Raw genomic sequence first — 19,729 nt, 5'->3', positions numbered from 1 at the left:
GAAATTTCCATTATTAACCAGAATGTTCCAGGATTTTGCTCTTCTTTAGATAGGAATATCCACTCCCGTCCTGTGCAACTTAAGCGGTTTGTCAGTTCATAACAAAAGAAACCTGTGACCTCGCTATCTTGTTATTTAAGACAGAAAATCCTTACCATGGCAACAGACTACAGTGTGTCAAATACTAAAATTGTCAGTCCACACATTAGCCAATCCATAGCTGGGATATTAGACATGAAAAGAAAGTGGGCAAGAAAAAATGAAATAGTTCTTATCTTTACGACCCATCAGTAAGATTGACAAATCTAATTTTGTTACCTAACAGCATTAAAAGACTACCTGGGTTGAGAAAAGTTCTCTCAACTGGGATGAGAAACTGCTATTGTTGATTTCGCGAGAGAACCACTTTTACTTCAGGAATAGCACGGGCCTCATTGTAAATGCAAAGCCCCAGCTGGGGGTAGGAAGAACTAAAAGTGTTAAATGCTCAGATCATGAGTTCCAATACCAATCATCTCTGCATTCCAAGCAACTGATTCCCCTCCCCCACTCCCTTCTCTCCCCCCCATTATTCTCTATTCAGGCTTAAAGTGAGAAGGTCTTTTCCTCTGCCATTCCGTGTCAGTGAGACTTGGGAAGCTCCACAGGAATCGCTGAGAGATCCAGAAATGCACAAAAGGTTCCTTCCACAAAGCATTCTTTCATGGAGGCAGTGTGTCTATTAAATACGTCCTGTTAATGTGCATACATTTTTATAAAGAGATTATGAACTGAGGACTCACTCACTAAATCAACCGCACAATAAGATTTTTATATCCACTACTAGGAAAATCCAGGGTTTAATATTAGTAGCTGGAGGTGTTTCGGAGCCATGCCAGTATTTCATAACTACTTTTTGGTAGCAGTCACATAGGTGTCATACCCAAAAAGCCACTATAGCAGCAGCACAGCTCACACCTGACACCTTTTAATATTATTATTATTATTTGTAATGCAGAAGTGCTTAGCAGCTTGTCACGGAGCAGGCATTATAGAAACTCAGAATAAAAAGACAACCCCTGCACCAAAGAGCTTACTACTTAAGTAAAGCAGCTGTGCTCTAACTTGGCTAGAAGTTGCAGCAATTTTCATCATGTTTTCAAATGAGCCAAAATTACCACAATTTGTCTCCTCTAAGTTAACGCTATAGTGTCCTTTCTTCTAGTAGGCGACCAAACTTTAGCATGAATTTTTCCAACCTATAATAAGTCATTTAAGTGTCATAACTGGAATATGAAATGGAGCAAACTCAGTAAGTTTAATCTTCAAATAGGTATTAAAATGACATATCTGCATCACACTTTCCCGTTTACCAAGGTATGACCATTAGTCCTAATTACTGCTCTCAAGGTTGTCCCTGAACCTACTTTGTATACCAAGCTCTCTTCAAATTATATGTTTAGTTTATGTCCAAGAGTAGAATATAGGTTCTATATACACGAAAGAACTAGTTTTGGATATCTGGGGTTGCAGTTAGTGGAATGTATTTTCTACACTTGTAGTTAACAAGTTACTGAATAAGTAGATATGGAGAGAATCAGTGCCAGAATTATATTTATGTACTAAAGATATGGTAAGCCAGTGCTTGTTGTGACTATTTTAAAATGCTTTGCAGAATTCATTTTCTTTCACATGGAGAAATCTAACCCAGAGAACACTAATTCACATTTCAGATCACTAGCAAAACCTGAATTAAAAAACGATGTTCGGGGCACCTTAACTGTGAGCCTGAATCTTGTAGTTTTAAATGATAATATACAACAGTAGGTTCACTATGTGTAGATTGATAGCTAACACATTAGAAAGAAAACAGAATTTTTTAAGTGAAGTCCTACTTTTCCACCAGTTACTACTGCAGTCAATAGCTGCTATGAGAAGATCAGCAGAATGCAGTTTCCATGGCAGTGAGCAGTTTGACTTTTAGCTGACAGACTGTAAATACTCTATGCATTGTTAATAAATGAAATATGAAGTTGAACATTCATTAGTATCACATGGTTTGTAACAGCAACAACAACTTCTGGGCCAAGTATTTCCTGGCACCTAATACCCAGCTACAGCCAGAAGCCAAGAGCTAACCATTGGTCATCAGAAAATATGCTCCTGATTATTACAGCTGAGTTATAAATTTAGAAAGGAAATGGTAATTTGTAGATTCCCAACTACATTGGATTAAAAAAGCAGGTACACTTTATAATTTTCTTTCTTAGATTTCTGGTGAATACAGCCTCTAAGGATATACAACATACTTTATTAGGCCTGGGTTAGAACATTTAAACAAAACAAATAAGAAAGCTATATAAGTTCACTTCTTAAATAAAAGATGGATTTTATCTATTATTGCATGTTAATAGTGATGTTATGGATGAGCAAATCTAAACAGTTTCAGATTTTTCTCTCCTCTCCCCACATGCATACTTTTTATTAAATTAAGTTTCATTCCCATAGAAAAAGACCGAGAAAAAGTAAAATATTAAACCCCTTCTTGTTTTCACACATCCATAACAAAGCTTAATGCCAGTTTCAGAATGAAGGCTTTTTACTCACTTGCTAACTCTCACCTATTTGTATGGATACTGCAAACAATATATATATTATTCTGAGATCTCTGCGGTATGTAGCACAATGGTGTGAATTAGAGACCGAGTGAGAGACCTTTTTCAGATTTCAATGAACAGTGTGAACGCTCCTTCAAGCAGTTTCTGAGGGCTTGTCTACACCACCAGTTATGTTGGCTTAATTTATGTCGCTCAGTGGTGTGAATAAGCCACCCCAAATGATGTAAGTTATACCGACCTAAGCACCGTGTACACAACATTATGTCGACAGGAGAAATAGCTACCGCCTATTGCGGAGGTGGTTCTAGTGTAGATTTGTCCTGAGATGATCTGAAATAATTCTGCTAACCACCTATAATATCAAGGGAATGAGCTCTCCCTGTGTGAAAGATTTACACAAACATACTCAGGAGAGGAAAAACATTTGAAAAAAATGGGAAAATGTGCTAGTAAATTTACAGATATTGGCAGTGAAACTCAAGGGCAGTATCTGAAAGCCCTTAACTCTTTTCTGAGAGGGAGGTTTCAAGTTGATTTTAACACCAATTTTGTTGTTATAGGCTACTTTCGAATAAACAATTTGAGATCAGTAAGGCTTGAGTACAGAGGTCAGGTTTTTAAGTGACCTTTAACTTTGTATTTTCATACTCCAGTCCTCACTCCCACCACCCACTACATGCAACTTCAATCTTAAATTTCCAAGCACAGTGTTTAAGAAAAACGACAATTGTCTCTTAAGGGTTTTAAATAGTTGGGATCATACCTGCATGACTTCATGAAGTGTTTTGCCTTGTAATTTCTGTGTATATTTATGTGACCAAGAATTGAAAGTCTCTGTTACACATATAAATGTGCAAAGTGGCAGATTTTACACAATTAAAATCTTACTATTAACTGCCTTTTCCATATAAACTATAAATACTGTGTCTTCCCAGTGCATTCTATTCTGTACCTGTGATTAAATATATATTGTTTAAGTTTTTCAGAGCCTGATTCTGCTCTAACACTGATGAAAATCAAGAGCAATCCCCCAGAAATCAATGGAATTACACTGGTGTAACCAAGATCATAATTAGGCCTCTTATCAACCTAGCTAACTTTGACATATTTAATTTGGGAGAGGGAGCAGAGAACTATACAGATGGTTAGAAGAAAATTAAATCTAAACATTTCAGATTTTTTAAAAACAAAAAATTAATCAGAAACAACAAAATCATCTGGTGGAGGGTTTTAAATTATATATGATTTGCATTTTCAGCTACTTTTTGAAGTGTATTCCCAGCTGATTATGGGTAGCTCTTTTGGTAAAGAAAATATTTTTAATTATGTTGAAACTTAGGTTTTATTAAATTCAACATAATTTTTAAATCAAAATTATTCAAGAGTCTGTGTTGGAAAAAACATAAAATTGAAGAAGTTTCAAAACCAATTTTATTTTAAGCCGTTTTAAAATAAAGAGACAGCTTTTTGTGTTTCATGTCCTAAAAATACAGAAAAAAGAATCATTTTACTACATGTTAGGTGCTTTGAGAAAGAGTTTAAAAATTCTCCTGATTTTGAAAAATATACCTGCATTTTTGTTTTCTAAATCTCCCTGTAAGGATTTATCTGTCAAGCTGCAACCCAAGAATAAATAATGCACCATTTCTAAATTTTATCATTGATTACATATTTCTAGATGCTCTTTATCTCTTAGGTAAAAGTTTGAACATTTATTTTCACTTTCCATCTTAATCTCTGGTTGTATTAAAATTTAAAAAGAAAAATCAAGGCTTCCTAAAATAAACACCGAGATTCTATGCATTTGGCTATAACAGACTTTCTAATTTTAAGTATGCCAGACCAAAGACTTTGGCATTTATAGTAAAAACAGAAGCATAAACATTGCTGTATAATTTGTCAAACTGGAAGTCCCCAGTGTTTATTCCTATCTCCCTGTCTGGACCAGAAAGTCTAATTTTCTCTGCAAATTGTTTTTTTGTGACTCAACTCCACCAATGCAGACTGGGGGAGTAATTCCCACATCACACCTGTCAGTCATGGGTAGTCAACAGCAAAAGGAATTAAAAAAAAAAAGCAATAAAGGCCTAGCATCGGAAATATTACACAGGATTCTGTGGCCAAAAGATAGGTCGAAGGAGGCTCAACAATCTTCTAGACCAGGGGTCCCCAAACAATGGCCCGCAGGCCGCATCCAGCCCACCAACACATTTTGACCGACCTGCTCCCCACCCCTTAGCAGCACCCTGGCTGGAGCTGCACTACTCCCGGCCCCAAGCAGCGCCACGCGGCAGCCGCTCCCCCCTCCCGCCCCGCCCCTTCCCTCCACCCCTCTCCCACGTGATGTGGGCCCAGCCACTCCAGCCCACCATAAGAACAAGACTGAGGGGTGTGGCCCTCGCAGCTGAAAGTTTGGGGACTCCTGTTATAGACTATAGTTTCATTAGTGTATACAATGCATGAAAGCTCAATTTAAAGTATTCCTTCATGAGAGGCCTCTTCCCTCTATTCCAAATTAGCTGAAACTATCATATTGGAAGCAACTCTAAATTTTAGAAGGGCCTGTTATGCTTTATCTAGAAGCTATAAGCCGGGGGAAGGGAAGTCATACAAAACCAACATTTTAACTAAAAAGTTTCTCTGCTTTGGCATCTTTGGCACATCATTCTAAGACTGGTGGTGCAGTACAGTGGAACCAGACTCAGAATATACAACCCTTTCAGCCCCCTAGGCTTTAGCAATTCATAGTTACAGCATCTGATCCACTGAGCCAGGGTGGTTTTTGATGCTTTTCCCTCACCTCATTTTACAATTTTCACATAGGGGCAGAGGAAGGGGAGATGATCATAAGCCCCTCTCTTCCTTTTCCTCCAAGTAATATTTAATTCTCCAAAATCAACAGACTACCAGCACCTTAAAGATGCTCCTTATATGCAATTTTAGAGACAGACAGAAGTTAGGCAAGACAATCTCTGGGCTCAATGTTCTTGAGCAAAAAGGAGGAGAAAATTCAGAGTGCTTACTCCTGATAGGAGACAAATAAAGGCGATCTACAGTAAAGAGCTGACTACTTATTAATTTTCCTGACAAGTTACACCAAAAGACAAATTTAATGTAATTGTCAGAAAAGAGAAGAAACTGAACTAATGGATTTCAAAGGGACTAACGCACATTATAACATCAAGCTTCAATTCCATGATGGGAGAATAGTACTTAAGTTTTGGAGGTCATCAGGGAGACAGCCCTAGGAAAATGAACTCAGGAGATATGTAAATGTTGCCTTCTATATATTTTCTATGTTTCCTATTTTGCTGTATCATTTCTACCAACTGCATCTGAGGAAGTGAGCTGAAGCTCACGAAAGCTTATGCCTACTGAAATTAAAATTGTTAGTCTTTGAAGTGCTACAGAACTCAAGTTGTTTTTGCTGAACACAGGAGAGTTACCTCACTGAAAATTACCTGAATTTGCTCCTAACCTATGAAGAGCTTGCACCTTTAACTGTGCTCAAAGCTAAGGCTTTTCCAGACCATTCATTATTATGGCCTGGAATCTAACTAGGTACCTAAATGCCCCCTCCTCCAATCATGATAATATCAGAACACCTCACAAACATTAATGAATTCTTCCTCACTCGCCCTCATGAGGCACATCATTGGCATCCTCCTTTTATAAATGGGGAAACTGAGGCTCAAAGAGATTGACTTGCCCATGATCAGGTAGAGTCAAAGCTAGTGATGGCCAAGAAATGAACCCAGATCTCCCAAGTCCCAGACCAGCATATTAGCACTCTCCCATTTCCAGTAATCTACCTGCTTCTTGTTGCATCTGTAGGAAGACTTAGCATGTATCGTACAATACAAACCTGGTCTGGAGTGGAGTCCAGTCTCCTTTGGGCAGGAAGGAGCAACAACTCCTGAGTGAATTTCTTCCTTTTAAAACTCATGAGAGCATCTGAAGATCATGGTGAAATACATGTGTTCTTGGTGTTACAGACCAAGAAACTGAAGAAGAATCTAAAATTAATCTAAGGACCACAGGATAAGATTCTGGAATCAAGCTTGATGATGCCATGCACACTGGGGTCACTCTTGGTTAATCTTTATTTTCCAGAGGATTATTTGACATCGAAAGGAAAGAAAACCTGTATCCTAGGCAAGGGAATTCAGAATGCATCTGCTACTGGAGCTCTCTGCTCATTGGACCTTTCACAGTAGGACGCATGTTTAGGATAATCATGGATGCAAACCATTTGAGTTCTCTGTCCCCCACCCCTCAAACACACATGCTACTCAGCAGATGAAGTTCCTGAGGATGACATGCCAACTCCCTGAGTGAACTGACATGTGGCTGTGGTACGTTGGGTTAAATCGACTATTTTTTACATGAAACCATCCCACATGCACACCCGCTACACTGAATTTTCTGGAAGAACCAGTTTCTTTGGTATCTGACTCCATTGGAGAACTATTCCCTTCCCAGAGATGGGGAAATAGGTAAGTGAAGGTGCATGAGGCCTTTTGCTGTCATCACTAGACTGGTAAAGTAACTTTATAATTGTACATTATACAAAGTGATGGATTAATCTTAATACCTTTGACTAACAGGAAAATGACATGTGGCTGACAACAGCCATTTGCCTCTCTCTCCACGTTGGCCTACCACGATCCAAATAGCACTGAAGACTATTATGTCTATATCTGCACTATCACCAATTAATTTTGATCCCCAAATGACACCATGTGTGAGGTGGCAAAGCAGTAGTGACCAGACGATCAATGACATCCATCAACCAAACAAGTCATTTTCCTCATGTAAACAAAGCCTTAGAATAGGAGAGGTCAAGATTTTCCTGCTTGTGTGAGTGATCCTCAATCGAAGGCAAGATGCTCTATGGCTTCCTATTCTCTTTAATTTCCTGTTCCAGGTCCCCATCCTGACATTAAAGCCCTCAACAGACTGGGAGTGAGGCTATCTCAAAGATGCCTCTCCTTTCATGACCCACAAACACAGCTGCAGTCATTTTCAACAAATAAGCTACTGAAGCTTTACATGAACCTTTCTGGGGGAGAGGCAGGACATTTCTGAATGGAGGAGCCTCATATATAAACAATCCCTTTTACAGAGTAGAATCAAATAAGCTCAAACTGTTTCTGATCTTGTTGAAAAGCTCATCGTTCCTCACAAGCCTTCACACAATAACAGGATCTGAAGAACAATTAAAAGGGTGGGAAAAGGGCTCTAAGGAAATCCAAATCTAAACCGCAAAACCCAAGAATGGAAAGAGCAGGGTCCACTAGAGATTTTATGCAACTATTTACTGCAATATTGATAGTAGAGCACCCAATTATACAATATCTAGGCCCTAAAAAAAGCCATAGATAGATATCTATGTGGGTTGTGGAAAAGATACTACACCTGGACAGAGAAAATTGGATGGCCTCATGTTATTGAATTAATATAACCTACTCCTTCTCTTCCTTCCCCCACTATTCAATATATAAAATTCTCTCTGCTTCCTCTGTCATCTTCCCTGCGGTTGGAAATGTTTCCAGTCTTGGCCCAAACAGGCTCCCACTCTACTTAGTTTAGGGATTTTGTGCCTCTCCCCTCCCCATTCCCCTCAGACTCTTTGTTCGGTATTACTTCTGAGGTAAAAATTTGGATCAGGAGCAAATACTTCTAATGCTTCACTTACTGGAGGTAGAGAGAGAACTGGGAAGCTGAACAGAAGATAAATGGATCCTGAAAGCACCAGAATTACTTGGCATGCTTGTGGCACTGTTTACTGTCATGTCATGAGGTTGGACTGTAATCCACCAATCCATATTGGATCTGAAGGTACAGAAACAAGAAATCATTTTATTAAAAAAAAAAAAGTTGATGCTTGTCTATTTTAATAGATGTCTTATGGAAGTTGTGCCAAGACTTCCTTCTATCCAAGCAAAACTTGAAAGTGGACAAAGGTTGGAACGCATTCTCTTCCAGATGGTGCTTGGAAGATCAACAGAAATACAGGAACTAATGTAATTTTATAGAGAATTCACAAATAGCAGCTGCAGAGGAGAGTGGCCACTTCACCCCATGAGAGCAAGGAAACACACATGAAAAATCAACGTGGACATAAAGCAAGTACAGCAAAGTTGATCATCAAAAGAATGACTGCAGCTAGGATTTGTTTAAAAACCGTATATGAAGACCAGCTACATTTATCTTCCACATTTGCTGGGGACAAAATGCAGGTTTTATAGTGAAATCTGCCAAGTTGTCAGAGAAGCCCTTTAGATTCTGAACACTGGAGACTGATATGACAGTGCAGGGGTACTGTCCTGAATATTACTCAAATATGCTCTAGGAATGCAGTACAGTAACCTTACGAGAGCAAACGGAGGAAGAAGCACTGCTGAAGATTTCCAAATTCTGCAAACCTCTTCTAGAACTTCCCAATGTGTCTATTTTAAAGGCTTTTCCTCTGGCCTAGTTCCCATTTGTGGTGATAATAAACCGAGCCAAAAATTCCTGCTAGGTCTCAGGGGTATATGAAAAAGATGGGGGGCAGGGGAGAAAGCATAAAAAGAACTAGTTATAGTGCCCTGTAAAGTACTGGCTGACATACAATTATGGCTTCTCTCAAAAGGCATGACAGCGTCTGTTCTCTAAACAGTATAGTGATTGCAGCTTCAAATGTCATGGTCAAAGGGAGAGTGAAGACTGGACACTTAAAGAAAGAAGGAAGCTCTACTGGAAACAAAGACTTATGGGCTACTTCTGCTCGAGAGCTGTGAAAACCCATCAGTATGAATTGGCAATAGCAGCCTTATTGCCGCTGTTTATAGCTGGGCAAATATACTTGCAAATGCACTCTTAAAATCTTCTGCAGCCAGTCTATAATTGGTTAGCAGTGAAAGGTGATTTGATTAAGCGTTGGGTCAGAATGTGCATTACCACTGTTGACTTGCATCATTCGTAATCATTGTTCCAAGAGTCAACTTGAATTTATTCCTATAAAACAACATGTCGTCTTAGTGGCAGCGATGGACTTTATGGGACAGAAGAGGCCAAGAATAATTGATACCTCACTCCCGAGACCAAGAGAGCTCAGAAGCAGTGCTGGAGCAATAGAGGAGGCACTTAGATTCCCAATATGGAGGTGAGTAGAGGGAGAGATAAGCTTCTCACTACACAAACACCTCCTGCTAACCAGTAACCATCAGAACTGTTTCCATCAGAACTGCTTTTCTGTAAAAAAAAAAAAAAAAAAAAAAAAAAAAAAAAAAAAACCCACAAATGGCATCTGCTTTCCATGGAAAGTTTCTTGGTTCCTCCCTGCTCCTCGCAAAAAACCACCACCAAAAAACCAAAACAAGAACCTGAGTATTTCTGTTTGGTTAGCCTGCTGCAGTGACTCATGGAGTTGTAGTTCAGTTGCAATTCTCCACAGTGGGTGAGAGACTCCAGCCAGATTACATCTCCCATGATGTGTCAACCAGTTCTAGATAAGTATCACTTTGTTTTTACTAATTAACTTTATTAAGCTTTGTTTTCTATGTAAGGCCTAGCATTACATTGTTCTTTCAAACTTTTTATTAACAGCATCACACACTGTTCAACAATAGGGAGTAGTGCTACAACAAATTACAGGGAAATTAAGATTACTAGAGGCTAGATTCACAAAGACACACAGGTGCAGCAACACTGTCATGCTTAACTTTTAGGCATCTAACAAAAAAAATCAATGCGATTCATACCTAGGCTCCTTGTACAGCGGATGGGGAGAGACAGGCACCTCAGAATGAGATTCACAAAAACCAGCAGCTCTAGGTGGCTGCTCGCCTAAAATAGTCAATGGACGATGCCGAGGGGAGGGGTGTGTCCTAAGCCCCACCCCTCTCAGAGTTAGGCACCTAAATTCTCGCTGCAAAGAGGTACCTCCTTCTGCTCAGCTGCAAACCCTCTCTTGGTGTTAGACACCTACATTTTTTTTTCAAAGAGCTGAAGGACCTCAGACCTCCCTCCTAACTTTTAACCTACTGGTTAAAGAGCTCATCTGGGACATGGTAGAGCCATAGTTCAAGTCTCCCTCCACATAAGGGGGGAAAAGGATTTCACCAGGGATCTGTCACCTCTCAGGTGAGTGCCCTAGCTGTGGGCCATTCTGATTTAGGACCTACTCAGTCTCTCCTGTTGAAGCTGTTCCACTGTGGATAAATAATTTAAAATGTCATTGGAATAGGGGGACTGGATCCTGGCTCTCAACCCCCAAGGTGCGTGCTCTAAACACCATGCTGGAGTCATTCTCATGTTTGCGCTCTCTCTGGCCCAATGATCCTTTCATTATTTATTCACAGTGGAATAGCTTCAACAGGAGAAATACTGAGGAAACCCCGCATCAAAAACATCTTGCAGTCCAGCAGCTACTGCACGCACCTGAAAGGTGGCAGAGTCCTGTTCATCTGATGAGGAGAAGGGACTTGAACTGGGAGTCTCTCACATCCCAGGTGACTACCCTTACCACTGGGCTAAAAGTTATAAGGGAGGTCCTCCTCCTGCTCCCCTGCGGCAACTCATCTATAGGGGCCCAATACGGTAAGCAACCGCTTTGCACGCATACTAGAGCGACACAGTAGGCAAGTTAGGCCAAGGAACTCTCTCCCCTCTTTGTGCATGACTCTGAGGCTTTGGATCTGGATGGCTGGTACAAAGCCGCAGTGCACACATTCACAGGCAGAAATGTAGGTGCAGATGGAACTTTTACAGGAAAAATGTAGGCACTGAATGAGTTTAGGTACCTATGGGGTTTGACTGCAGCTGAGCAGGGGTTTGGTGAATCCCAGCGAGGCCTTGTTCTGGAATTTGGTACCTAAGTCCTTTTAGGGCTCTATGTGTTTCCCTTTGTAAGGCTTTCCATGGCTGCATAATATGATTTTTTTTTGGGGGGGGATGATTACTATTAAGCACTGGAACAACGTAATACATCGGAAGATAGAACAGCCATTAGTTGATACACACAGGGTAGAATTTTTGATTCATCAAAATAAGGTATTTAAGGCTAAGTTTTTATTGGGTTCTTTATTATGTTCAGAAAGACCAAAAAAAAAAAAAAAAGAGAGAGAGAGAGGCAAAAGGTTTGAGTTTAAAGATGTATCTATTTGTTTATATAGGCCTTGATCCTATGCTCATTGAAGTCAATGGCAAAGCGCCCCTTAACTTTAAATGGTGAAGAATCCATGCGTGAGAAAGTGAACTGGTGTGCTATGCACAAAAAGCATATAAACACATAACATCCTACAGTTATTACATTAGTTCTCTGTGTGGGACACTGATACTTGATAAACTCAGATTATTTTTTTTAATTATGTTGATACCAAGCAGTTATTTTTCTCCCAAATGCACTATAACTGACCATTTACATTTTTGTAATTATTCCTTCCTATTCTGAATCTTTCATAAATTGCAAATTTATGTTTTTAATTTACATATAAAATATAAATGTTAATTTCTTTACTATCAGTGCCAAGGTCAGGCTGATGGAACCATTGCAACTGCTTTGTTAGGGAGTTAGGGATCATCATGTTCTTGCCATTCCTCTTCTGCTGAATTAAGCTAAGAAAAAGAGTTGACTAACATATACTGTACTTACTTTGTTTGTTTCCTTAACATGTGTCTTATCAGCCCTGCCACAGCTGAGAGATTCCAAATTGCTTTATGACATATTTGGATTTCCTCCCGTTAATAATTCCCCTTTTCTCCCTCCCGTGACTGGCAGGGCTCTTCAGCATAGCAGTAAAGTGGGACAGCTAATTATCTACCAATCCACCTTGCTGCACCACATTTGGCAACTTTTATCTGCATAGGACAGCTGCGTTCTCTGTGTTTGAAGTGAAATGTCAGTCTCCACTAATGCAACCTCACTAATGATGTGTCGACACTTTGAAGAAACAACTCAAAGCCTAATTAAAAATTCAGATTCATTCTCCTAAACTTGACTATTTTAACTGCCCTTCCTCCAGGACCTCACTATATGTTTTTGAAATATTTCATGCAAAAAAGTTCAAGTGAAATAGGATGAAAAACTGCTGCAGTCTTGGGCTTTCACAGAGCCTTTAGAAAGATTGTTATGATTGGATGCAAACCAAGACATAATCATGTAAAACAGATGAGATTTTACTCCACTGGTTTGCACTCCATAATTACTATAATGTATACTATTGAAGAAAAAACAGTAGCTCCAACTATTTATCAGTCCCACATTTTAATTTTTATTTTGTTTCAGTCCTCTCAAATGGCTTTCAACCACAATAAACCACAACCTGACGCCAACAGAAAAAAATACATAAAAGTGATACCTGTTCTCCTAGTCTGTATTTGAATGGATGCTTTTAAAACAATTAAGTAGATATGAAAGTAGAAAAGTTTAAATTGTCCTTATTTCACAAACAACAGATCTTGATTTAAGATCAGGATAATGATTGATGATTTGCAGTTTTTCCCATGGCACTGCTCACCATAGTATCTGAGCCCCTTACAGACATTAATGGATTTATTTTGTAACACCTGTGAGAGGTAGGGAACTATTCTTATGCCCATTTTAAAGATGGGAAACAGAGGCACAGGTCACCCAGGAAGTTTATGTGGAGCCAGAAACAGAACCTAGATCTGAGTTCTAAGTCCAATTTGTTAGCTACAACACCAGCCTTGGATACCTACCTCTTCTGTGAAGTGCTTTTGAGATTTATGCATGAAAAGTGCTAATTCTGGTTACTGGAATTATTGGTTTATTATCTCTTTGTAAACAGCATCAGACTACAAACAATGGCTGTGTTTCTTCAAAACAAAGGTGACATTATATCGTCCCACACACAATGAAAATCTGACAGCATTAACACTTGTGCATGTCAGCCTGGTCTGTGTCCCACCCTGCTTTTACTGAAAAGCATTATATGGCCAAACATGCTATTAGTATAAATAGTTTCCCAATCGAGCTGGAGGAAGAAGCCTGTATACCGTATGTTTTTCTATTGTGCCCATTACCACAGCATCTGAACAAGTATTAACATGGTTAATCAAAAACCAGAGCTCTGTAGTTTAACATAAAATATAGTTGTCTTTGTCCTTGGGAGTACATGACTGCCATTTTGGTAGTCAGGAAGGCATTTTTCTCCAACTGTGCTCCCATGTTTGGAGATGGTGGGGGAAAGAGAAAGGAAGAATTATACTCTTCTAGCACAAATAAGCATAAAGGATCAAGATGAGAAAGTTGTCAAAATGTTCTATTCCCTATGGGCCTATTGCTTGCTTCTGGGCCTACATGGCTTTAAAGTTACATATGTACTCAAACTTACAATAGTTTTTCCTCTACCAAGCATTCACTAATCCTCTAAACATCCAGTGAGGCAGGTTTTGTATCTCCATTTTATAGACAAGGAGCCTGAGATAGAATGACTTGCCCAATGCCACTGTAGAAATCAATATTATAACTCAGGAGGTCTTAGGGTCCTCTGCTTATTGAAAAATGGTCAAAATTTTCACACGAATTGGGTCCTGGTTTTCCAGTCAAAATTTTTGAAGTTTTTTAACGAGCAATCTACACTACAACTACAATGGAGGCAGGGAAATCAATCTGGGATTAGTCAAACAACAGAACATAGTTAAGGGGCAGTGTTCAAACTGGGTCAGGGCACAATCTCCAATTTGGTTGTATTTTAGTGTAAAAGGGCCTGTAGTTTTTAAATGACGGCCAAATGTCAATTGAACAGACCATTCAGGAGAATACACAGAATTTACCCACTAAACTGTTCATTCACCAAAGTATCATCTTTTGTGACATGTAACATTAAATAAATGTGTGGTTTACCAAACAATGCAAAATAATATGGTTGCCTTTTAAAGCTTTTTTAACCAAGTTAAAAAATGTGGAGCACACAAACACAACTTAAATTGCCAGTTTAAGCATCAAATGTTTTCAGAATATCCATCATTGCCAAAACAAAATTTCACAGTAAAATCAGAAGGATGTTGTCAACTTGAAGGCCAGCTACTGGTAACTGATTGGGTTTTTTTTTTAAAGTAAATTGTAATTTCAGGAACTATGTTTGCCTCAGAATCCCACTATGGGTTTACAGTCAGATTTCTTTAAAAGTTTTCCTCTCCCTGTACAAGCAACAGGGGAAACAGGCTACGTAGGTAAAACAGACTGTTTACAAAGGGCTCAATTTTAACCATCCTTTGTAAAGCACTTTGAGATTGACCAATGAAAAGGGCTATAGAAAAGTTAGATATTAGTACTTCAGCAATAATAACGTAAAACCACTGTCCCACCTGCCCCACGGAATGCTGCTCCTCACACACCAAAAAAAAACCAAAAAAAAAAAAACCACACAGCCATGTTATCCTTACTCACAAGTATCTTTATTTGCAATATTGTTTCTGGTATATTATTCTCTACATTCAAAGTCTTACTTGAAATCAACACACTTACAGCAATAGACCTAGGTGTAAAAACGTAAGACTGTTAAAAAAAAAATCAGCTTTTGCACTGATACCTGTCATCTAAGCATCTACAAATAAGATACAGTTGTACTAGTGCCAAAATAATTGTTAGAATGATGCTGTCACACTAACTCTCTATGATTCTTGCTTTCCACACAGCATCAGTATTATTCTTACTATGCACAGATGCATGCATCCCATTCATTCCAATAGGATTTTGTTGCTTTTAGAAAAATAAACTATTTTTAAAAATGTTATATAACAGGATTTTATTACGAGTCCATAAAAACAATGAGTCTTTCTACCAACATTCAAAATGCAATTATTACAGCATTAATATGAAGAAAATGTATTAGAGGAAGTAGATTAGTATTAAGGAGATAGATTTTGTTTATAACATTAGTCACTTCTCCACCTTTTGACTTTTATATATACCGTCCCCTTACATGGGCTTCTAAGGCGCTGTGCTCTCCCGGTTTCCTTCTTACCTCTCCAGATGCTCCTTTAATGTTTCCTCCAGAGGCTCTACCTCATCCACCCTCCCTTCTCTTTTAGAGATCCCACCTTCAGTTTTCTCCTCTTCTGACTTTTTCCTACAGATTCACATAAACCAATTCAATCTCTCACCTTCAGTCTATTTACGCATTTCCACCTGCCTCTCTAACACGGCAGCCTGGACATTCATTGGATATTTCATTGCCACCTCAGATTCAGTGCAGCCACTACACTTATTGTTCCTTCAAAGCTCTCTTGCCCTCTACCTCCCATCTCCATCCTTCCCATCACCAAAGCTCATGACCTTGGGAGTCACCACTGACTCCTCTCGTGCCCTCTCCTTTCCTCACATTCAGATTCTTGTCAAATCCTGCCATTCCTTTTCCTGTGTACTTTTTTTAAAAACAAAACAAAACAAAACAAAACCTCCATCTCTCTCTCTCCATCCCAACTGACCAAATACTACATCATGGCCTATTTGTTTCATGCCTTAAGTATTGCAACCTCTTGTTCCTCTCAGCTTCAGTCTATGTTGAACGCTGCTGCCCAAAATAATTTCTGTCGTTCCTACGTGCCTACACTGGTTTCCCCTCTTTACCTTCCAGGTTCTCCACAACTCAACCTTCATCTCCTCCTACATTCCCTATCACTCTCTTCACTCTGGCCAAGCGTTAATCCTAGCCACTCCCTTTGTCTCCTTCATTCACTCCCGCTTTTGGGCCTTTTTCCATGTCACCCTCTATGCTGAGAGCAGCTTCCGAATTAAGCTACACAAAACTCCCTCACTCTTTTCCCAAAAACCTATAAAACATCAGAACGGCCATAATGGTCCATCTAGTCCAGTATCCTGTCTTCCGACAGTGGCCAGTGCTAGATGCTTCAGAGAGAGTGAACAGAAGAAGGCAATTATCAAGTGATCAACCCCCGGTCACACAGTCCCAGTTTCTGGCAGTCAGAGGTGTACGGGCACCCGGAGCATGGGACTGTGTCTCTGACCATCTTGGTTAAATCTCAATTAAACCTGAATGCGTTCCAGTTATAAGGAAGGCCTGATCACACTGTCAGTATAATACAGAACAATGTAGTATATCTTTTGCCTACAGACTGACATCTCTTTAGAACATGGAACATGTTGTCTGGCATGGAACACGTTGACTCCTACCATATAGCCCTTGGTACACTAACAGCACTACATACATACCAAAGATAATAATTCTATGTTAACTGCATGCAGCCCTTCTTGAGGACTAAACGCTTATAAAATTTCAACTCATTAAATGTAAACATTTTTGTTCTGCTGTAGGAAGGATCCTCAGAGAAGCTTCTAAAATCATGGGAGGTTTGTTTTCATCAGTTTTTAATCTGAAGCAGTTGTAGCAATTTATGGAGGGAGTGGGGATACTTCAAATTAGCTTGATGGGACTTAAAACAGCCAAAATATTTTTAACCCTATTTTTAATAGGGTTAATTCTGTGAACTATTGGTTTCACTGAATTAATTACTTTTGGCATCACACGATTCAAGTAACAATAAATGCACAGCATTTAGTGCTGTTATTTTGCATAGCTATGCACTGGGATCAAGCTCGCTTCCTGAGCCAAGAGCCACAACTGGCTACAATTCTTGTGGAGGAATCTGGTTCATTTTATGCCTACCTACAATGCAATGAGGTGTTGTTATGGAAGATAATTTTGCATATACATGTTTTATGTCAGCTGTCTTTAAAAAAACAAAACTTAAAAACAAACCAAAGAAGACATGTTGATGCTGCTAGCACTTGTCAGGAGGGTTTTTTTACACTGGAGAAATATGATCATACTCATTTAATTTCCATTAATCAGAAGATCCACCATTTACAGGATTGTATACATAATTTTCAGTGGAAAAATATGTCTGTAGTTCTCTAGACAGAAAAAGTGACTTCCTTAATGGTCTTAGTCCTCTGTATCGATAATTTACTTCTATCTACCTTGTTAAGTGAAGTCATTTACATACATGTCTTCTTATTATAAAAAGACAAGACAACAGCTCAGTATTTTCCTGGACAAAGCTCCAGCCCTAGGAGGCCAGCCAACACAATGTTGTTTCAAAGGTGGCAGAATGAAGCCAGTTTGGAGATGATAAAAGGCCATTTGGGGAGAGACCCCCTGCTGATTGCATAAAAGTGTCAGCTCTTCAATTTGTGAGGCTTTTAAAACTGCATTTGCTATTGCCCATACCTTGGATTGCAACACATTTGGGATCTGATTTCACTGTGTGTGTGTGTGTGTGCGTGCGTGCGTGCATGTTGTAGTTGATTGTTGTAACATAGCTATTAGCATCCTATGCAATTCCAGCCAGTGATTAAAGAAATCACAGCAGTTTTACTATCATTAATATGCAACCACTAAGGAAAGGATACAAATAATTACTAATCACCTCTCTCCTCCTAAAACTGAAACAAATTACCATGTCAGGAAATGAGATGCAGGAAGAGGATAATAAACTTGTCAAATTGCATATTCAATTCAGAAAGAATTGTCTCCCCCCTATCCCATCATTTGTGTATATAAATTCCACATATAAAAGAAAAATCTCTCCTTCCATGAAGGAACTACATTTTGTGATTTATTGACATCAGAAAGAAATTCAGAGATGAAAAAAATAAAATTGTATATGGACCTGAACACCTTGTTCAAAACAAGTTAGAACTTAAACTTAGCTGTAAATAATACTGTAATTAAAGAAGTCTAAAAATATCCACCTTCAATTACAGCCTGTATTATAAATAAACCTAAAGTTACAGTTCAAAACCTCTTTTTGAATCTTACAAAATAAAGGTTCCAGTATTCTTCATTTAAGAGCTTAGAATATATATATGGTTAGTTAGTTTTTGAGAATTTTATAGTCATTAATATAAACAACAACAAAAAACAAATTCCAAGGCAGAAGGGCTTTTTGAATGCCAGTCCTGTGAGTTTAAAAATAATAATAAATCCACCTAAAAGACTTATCAAGGATCAAGATTTCCCCTGCCTCGCAAAGGGAACAGGTCTCTGAAACTGAAGACAAAAGTATGCAAAATAGCCAGCTCCAAGACCCTCATAAAAATACAAAGTATCCCTGCCCCACGAGGCAGCAGCAGCCTCGAAGCAGGGAGTCATGTTTCAAGACTTTACAACGATGCACTAAACCACAACGATCCAGCAGCTTATTGACCGGCAAATGGCAACAAAAAACAACCCCCCCGTGACTGGTGGAGGAGAGGGGGGGTCCCGCTGTGTGTGAGGCAAAGCTGCATGGGGGAAACTGCGGCCAAAGGCTACCGTCCACTCGCCGGGCATGGAGGAGAGACTCCTTCAGAGACTGGGGGGACTCTCACCGGCTCCCCACACATCGGGGCAGAAGTAGGGGGCTTGCTAGGGAGAGAAAGGCGGCGGGGGGGACGGGAGATGACCAAAGGGAGGGAAGTTTGCAAAGAAAAAAGGGAAAGAAAACCCAGGAAGGAAGCAGAGGGGAGAGTGGAGACTAGGAGAAGAGGAGCCAGACACCAGAAGAAAGAAAACCAGGAAGAAAGGATGAAGGGAGAGGAAGAGAAAGGGCAGGAGAGAGAGCAGCGGAGCGCACACCAGGCAAGCGGAGGAGGAGGAGAAGGGGGCCGGGGAGGAAGGAGAAAACCCCCCCGGGGCAAAGGCGAGGGGGGGGGCGGCGGTACCTGCATAGTGACGACCCCCAGCTCCTCTGTGGCAAGTTTCTTCATCTGAGTTGCTAGAACTTGCGCTTCATCCAAGATGGAAAACTCCGTCTCGGCCGCGCTGAGCCTCCAGAAAAGCGCCATGTAAACGAGCCAGAGGGGCCATTGGAAAGCGCCGCTAGCCCGGCTCCCGGGGCGGAGGAAGCGGGGGTTCCGGCCGGAGGAGCAGCGAGCCGGCCCGGCGGCCTCCTCCCGACCTGCCCCCCTCGCCATGCTGCCGCCCGCGGGCGCTGCGGAGGAACCGGGAAGGGGGGGACCCTCCCCGGAGCGCAGCGCGCAGCCCCCCTCTTCGAGCAAACTTTCCCGAGCGCCTCCCAAACTTCTGGGCAGCCCCTCCCCGGGCTGGAGGGGTCCCACTAGGGCGCGGGGCTCGGGGGCGCGGCGGCCCACGCTTCCATGCAGGGGGCGCTGGGCG

General features: G+C 40.2%; 1 protein-coding gene across 2 annotated transcripts in view; it reads right to left on the bottom strand.

The window, feature by feature from the left end:
• The window catches only part of CACHD1 (cache domain containing 1), a 186,423-nt gene extending 166,896 nt beyond the window's left edge, over positions 1 to 19,527 (bottom strand). The window contains exon 1 of one of the 2 annotated variants that reach the window (XM_067535461.1): positions 19,276 to 19,527. In XM_067535461.1, the coding sequence (XP_067391562.1) occupies positions 19,276 to 19,527 (252 nt within the window). The remainder of the gene's footprint in view (positions 1 to 19,275) is intronic. The other variant, XM_067535462.1, reaches the window with a different exon arrangement.
• Between the last annotated feature and the right edge of the window lie 202 nt (positions 19,528 to 19,729).

This window comes from Emydura macquarii, unplaced genomic scaffold (genome assembly GCF_026122565.2).
Source record: "Emydura macquarii macquarii isolate MOO-44397 ecotype Brisbane River unplaced genomic scaffold, CSIRO-AGI_Emac_v2 contig_3506, whole genome shotgun sequence".
NCBI lineage: Eukaryota > Metazoa > Chordata > Testudines > Chelidae > Emydura > Emydura macquarii.
Note: the sequence above shows the minus strand (reverse complement) of the source record. Positions and strands in the feature narration are given on the sequence as shown.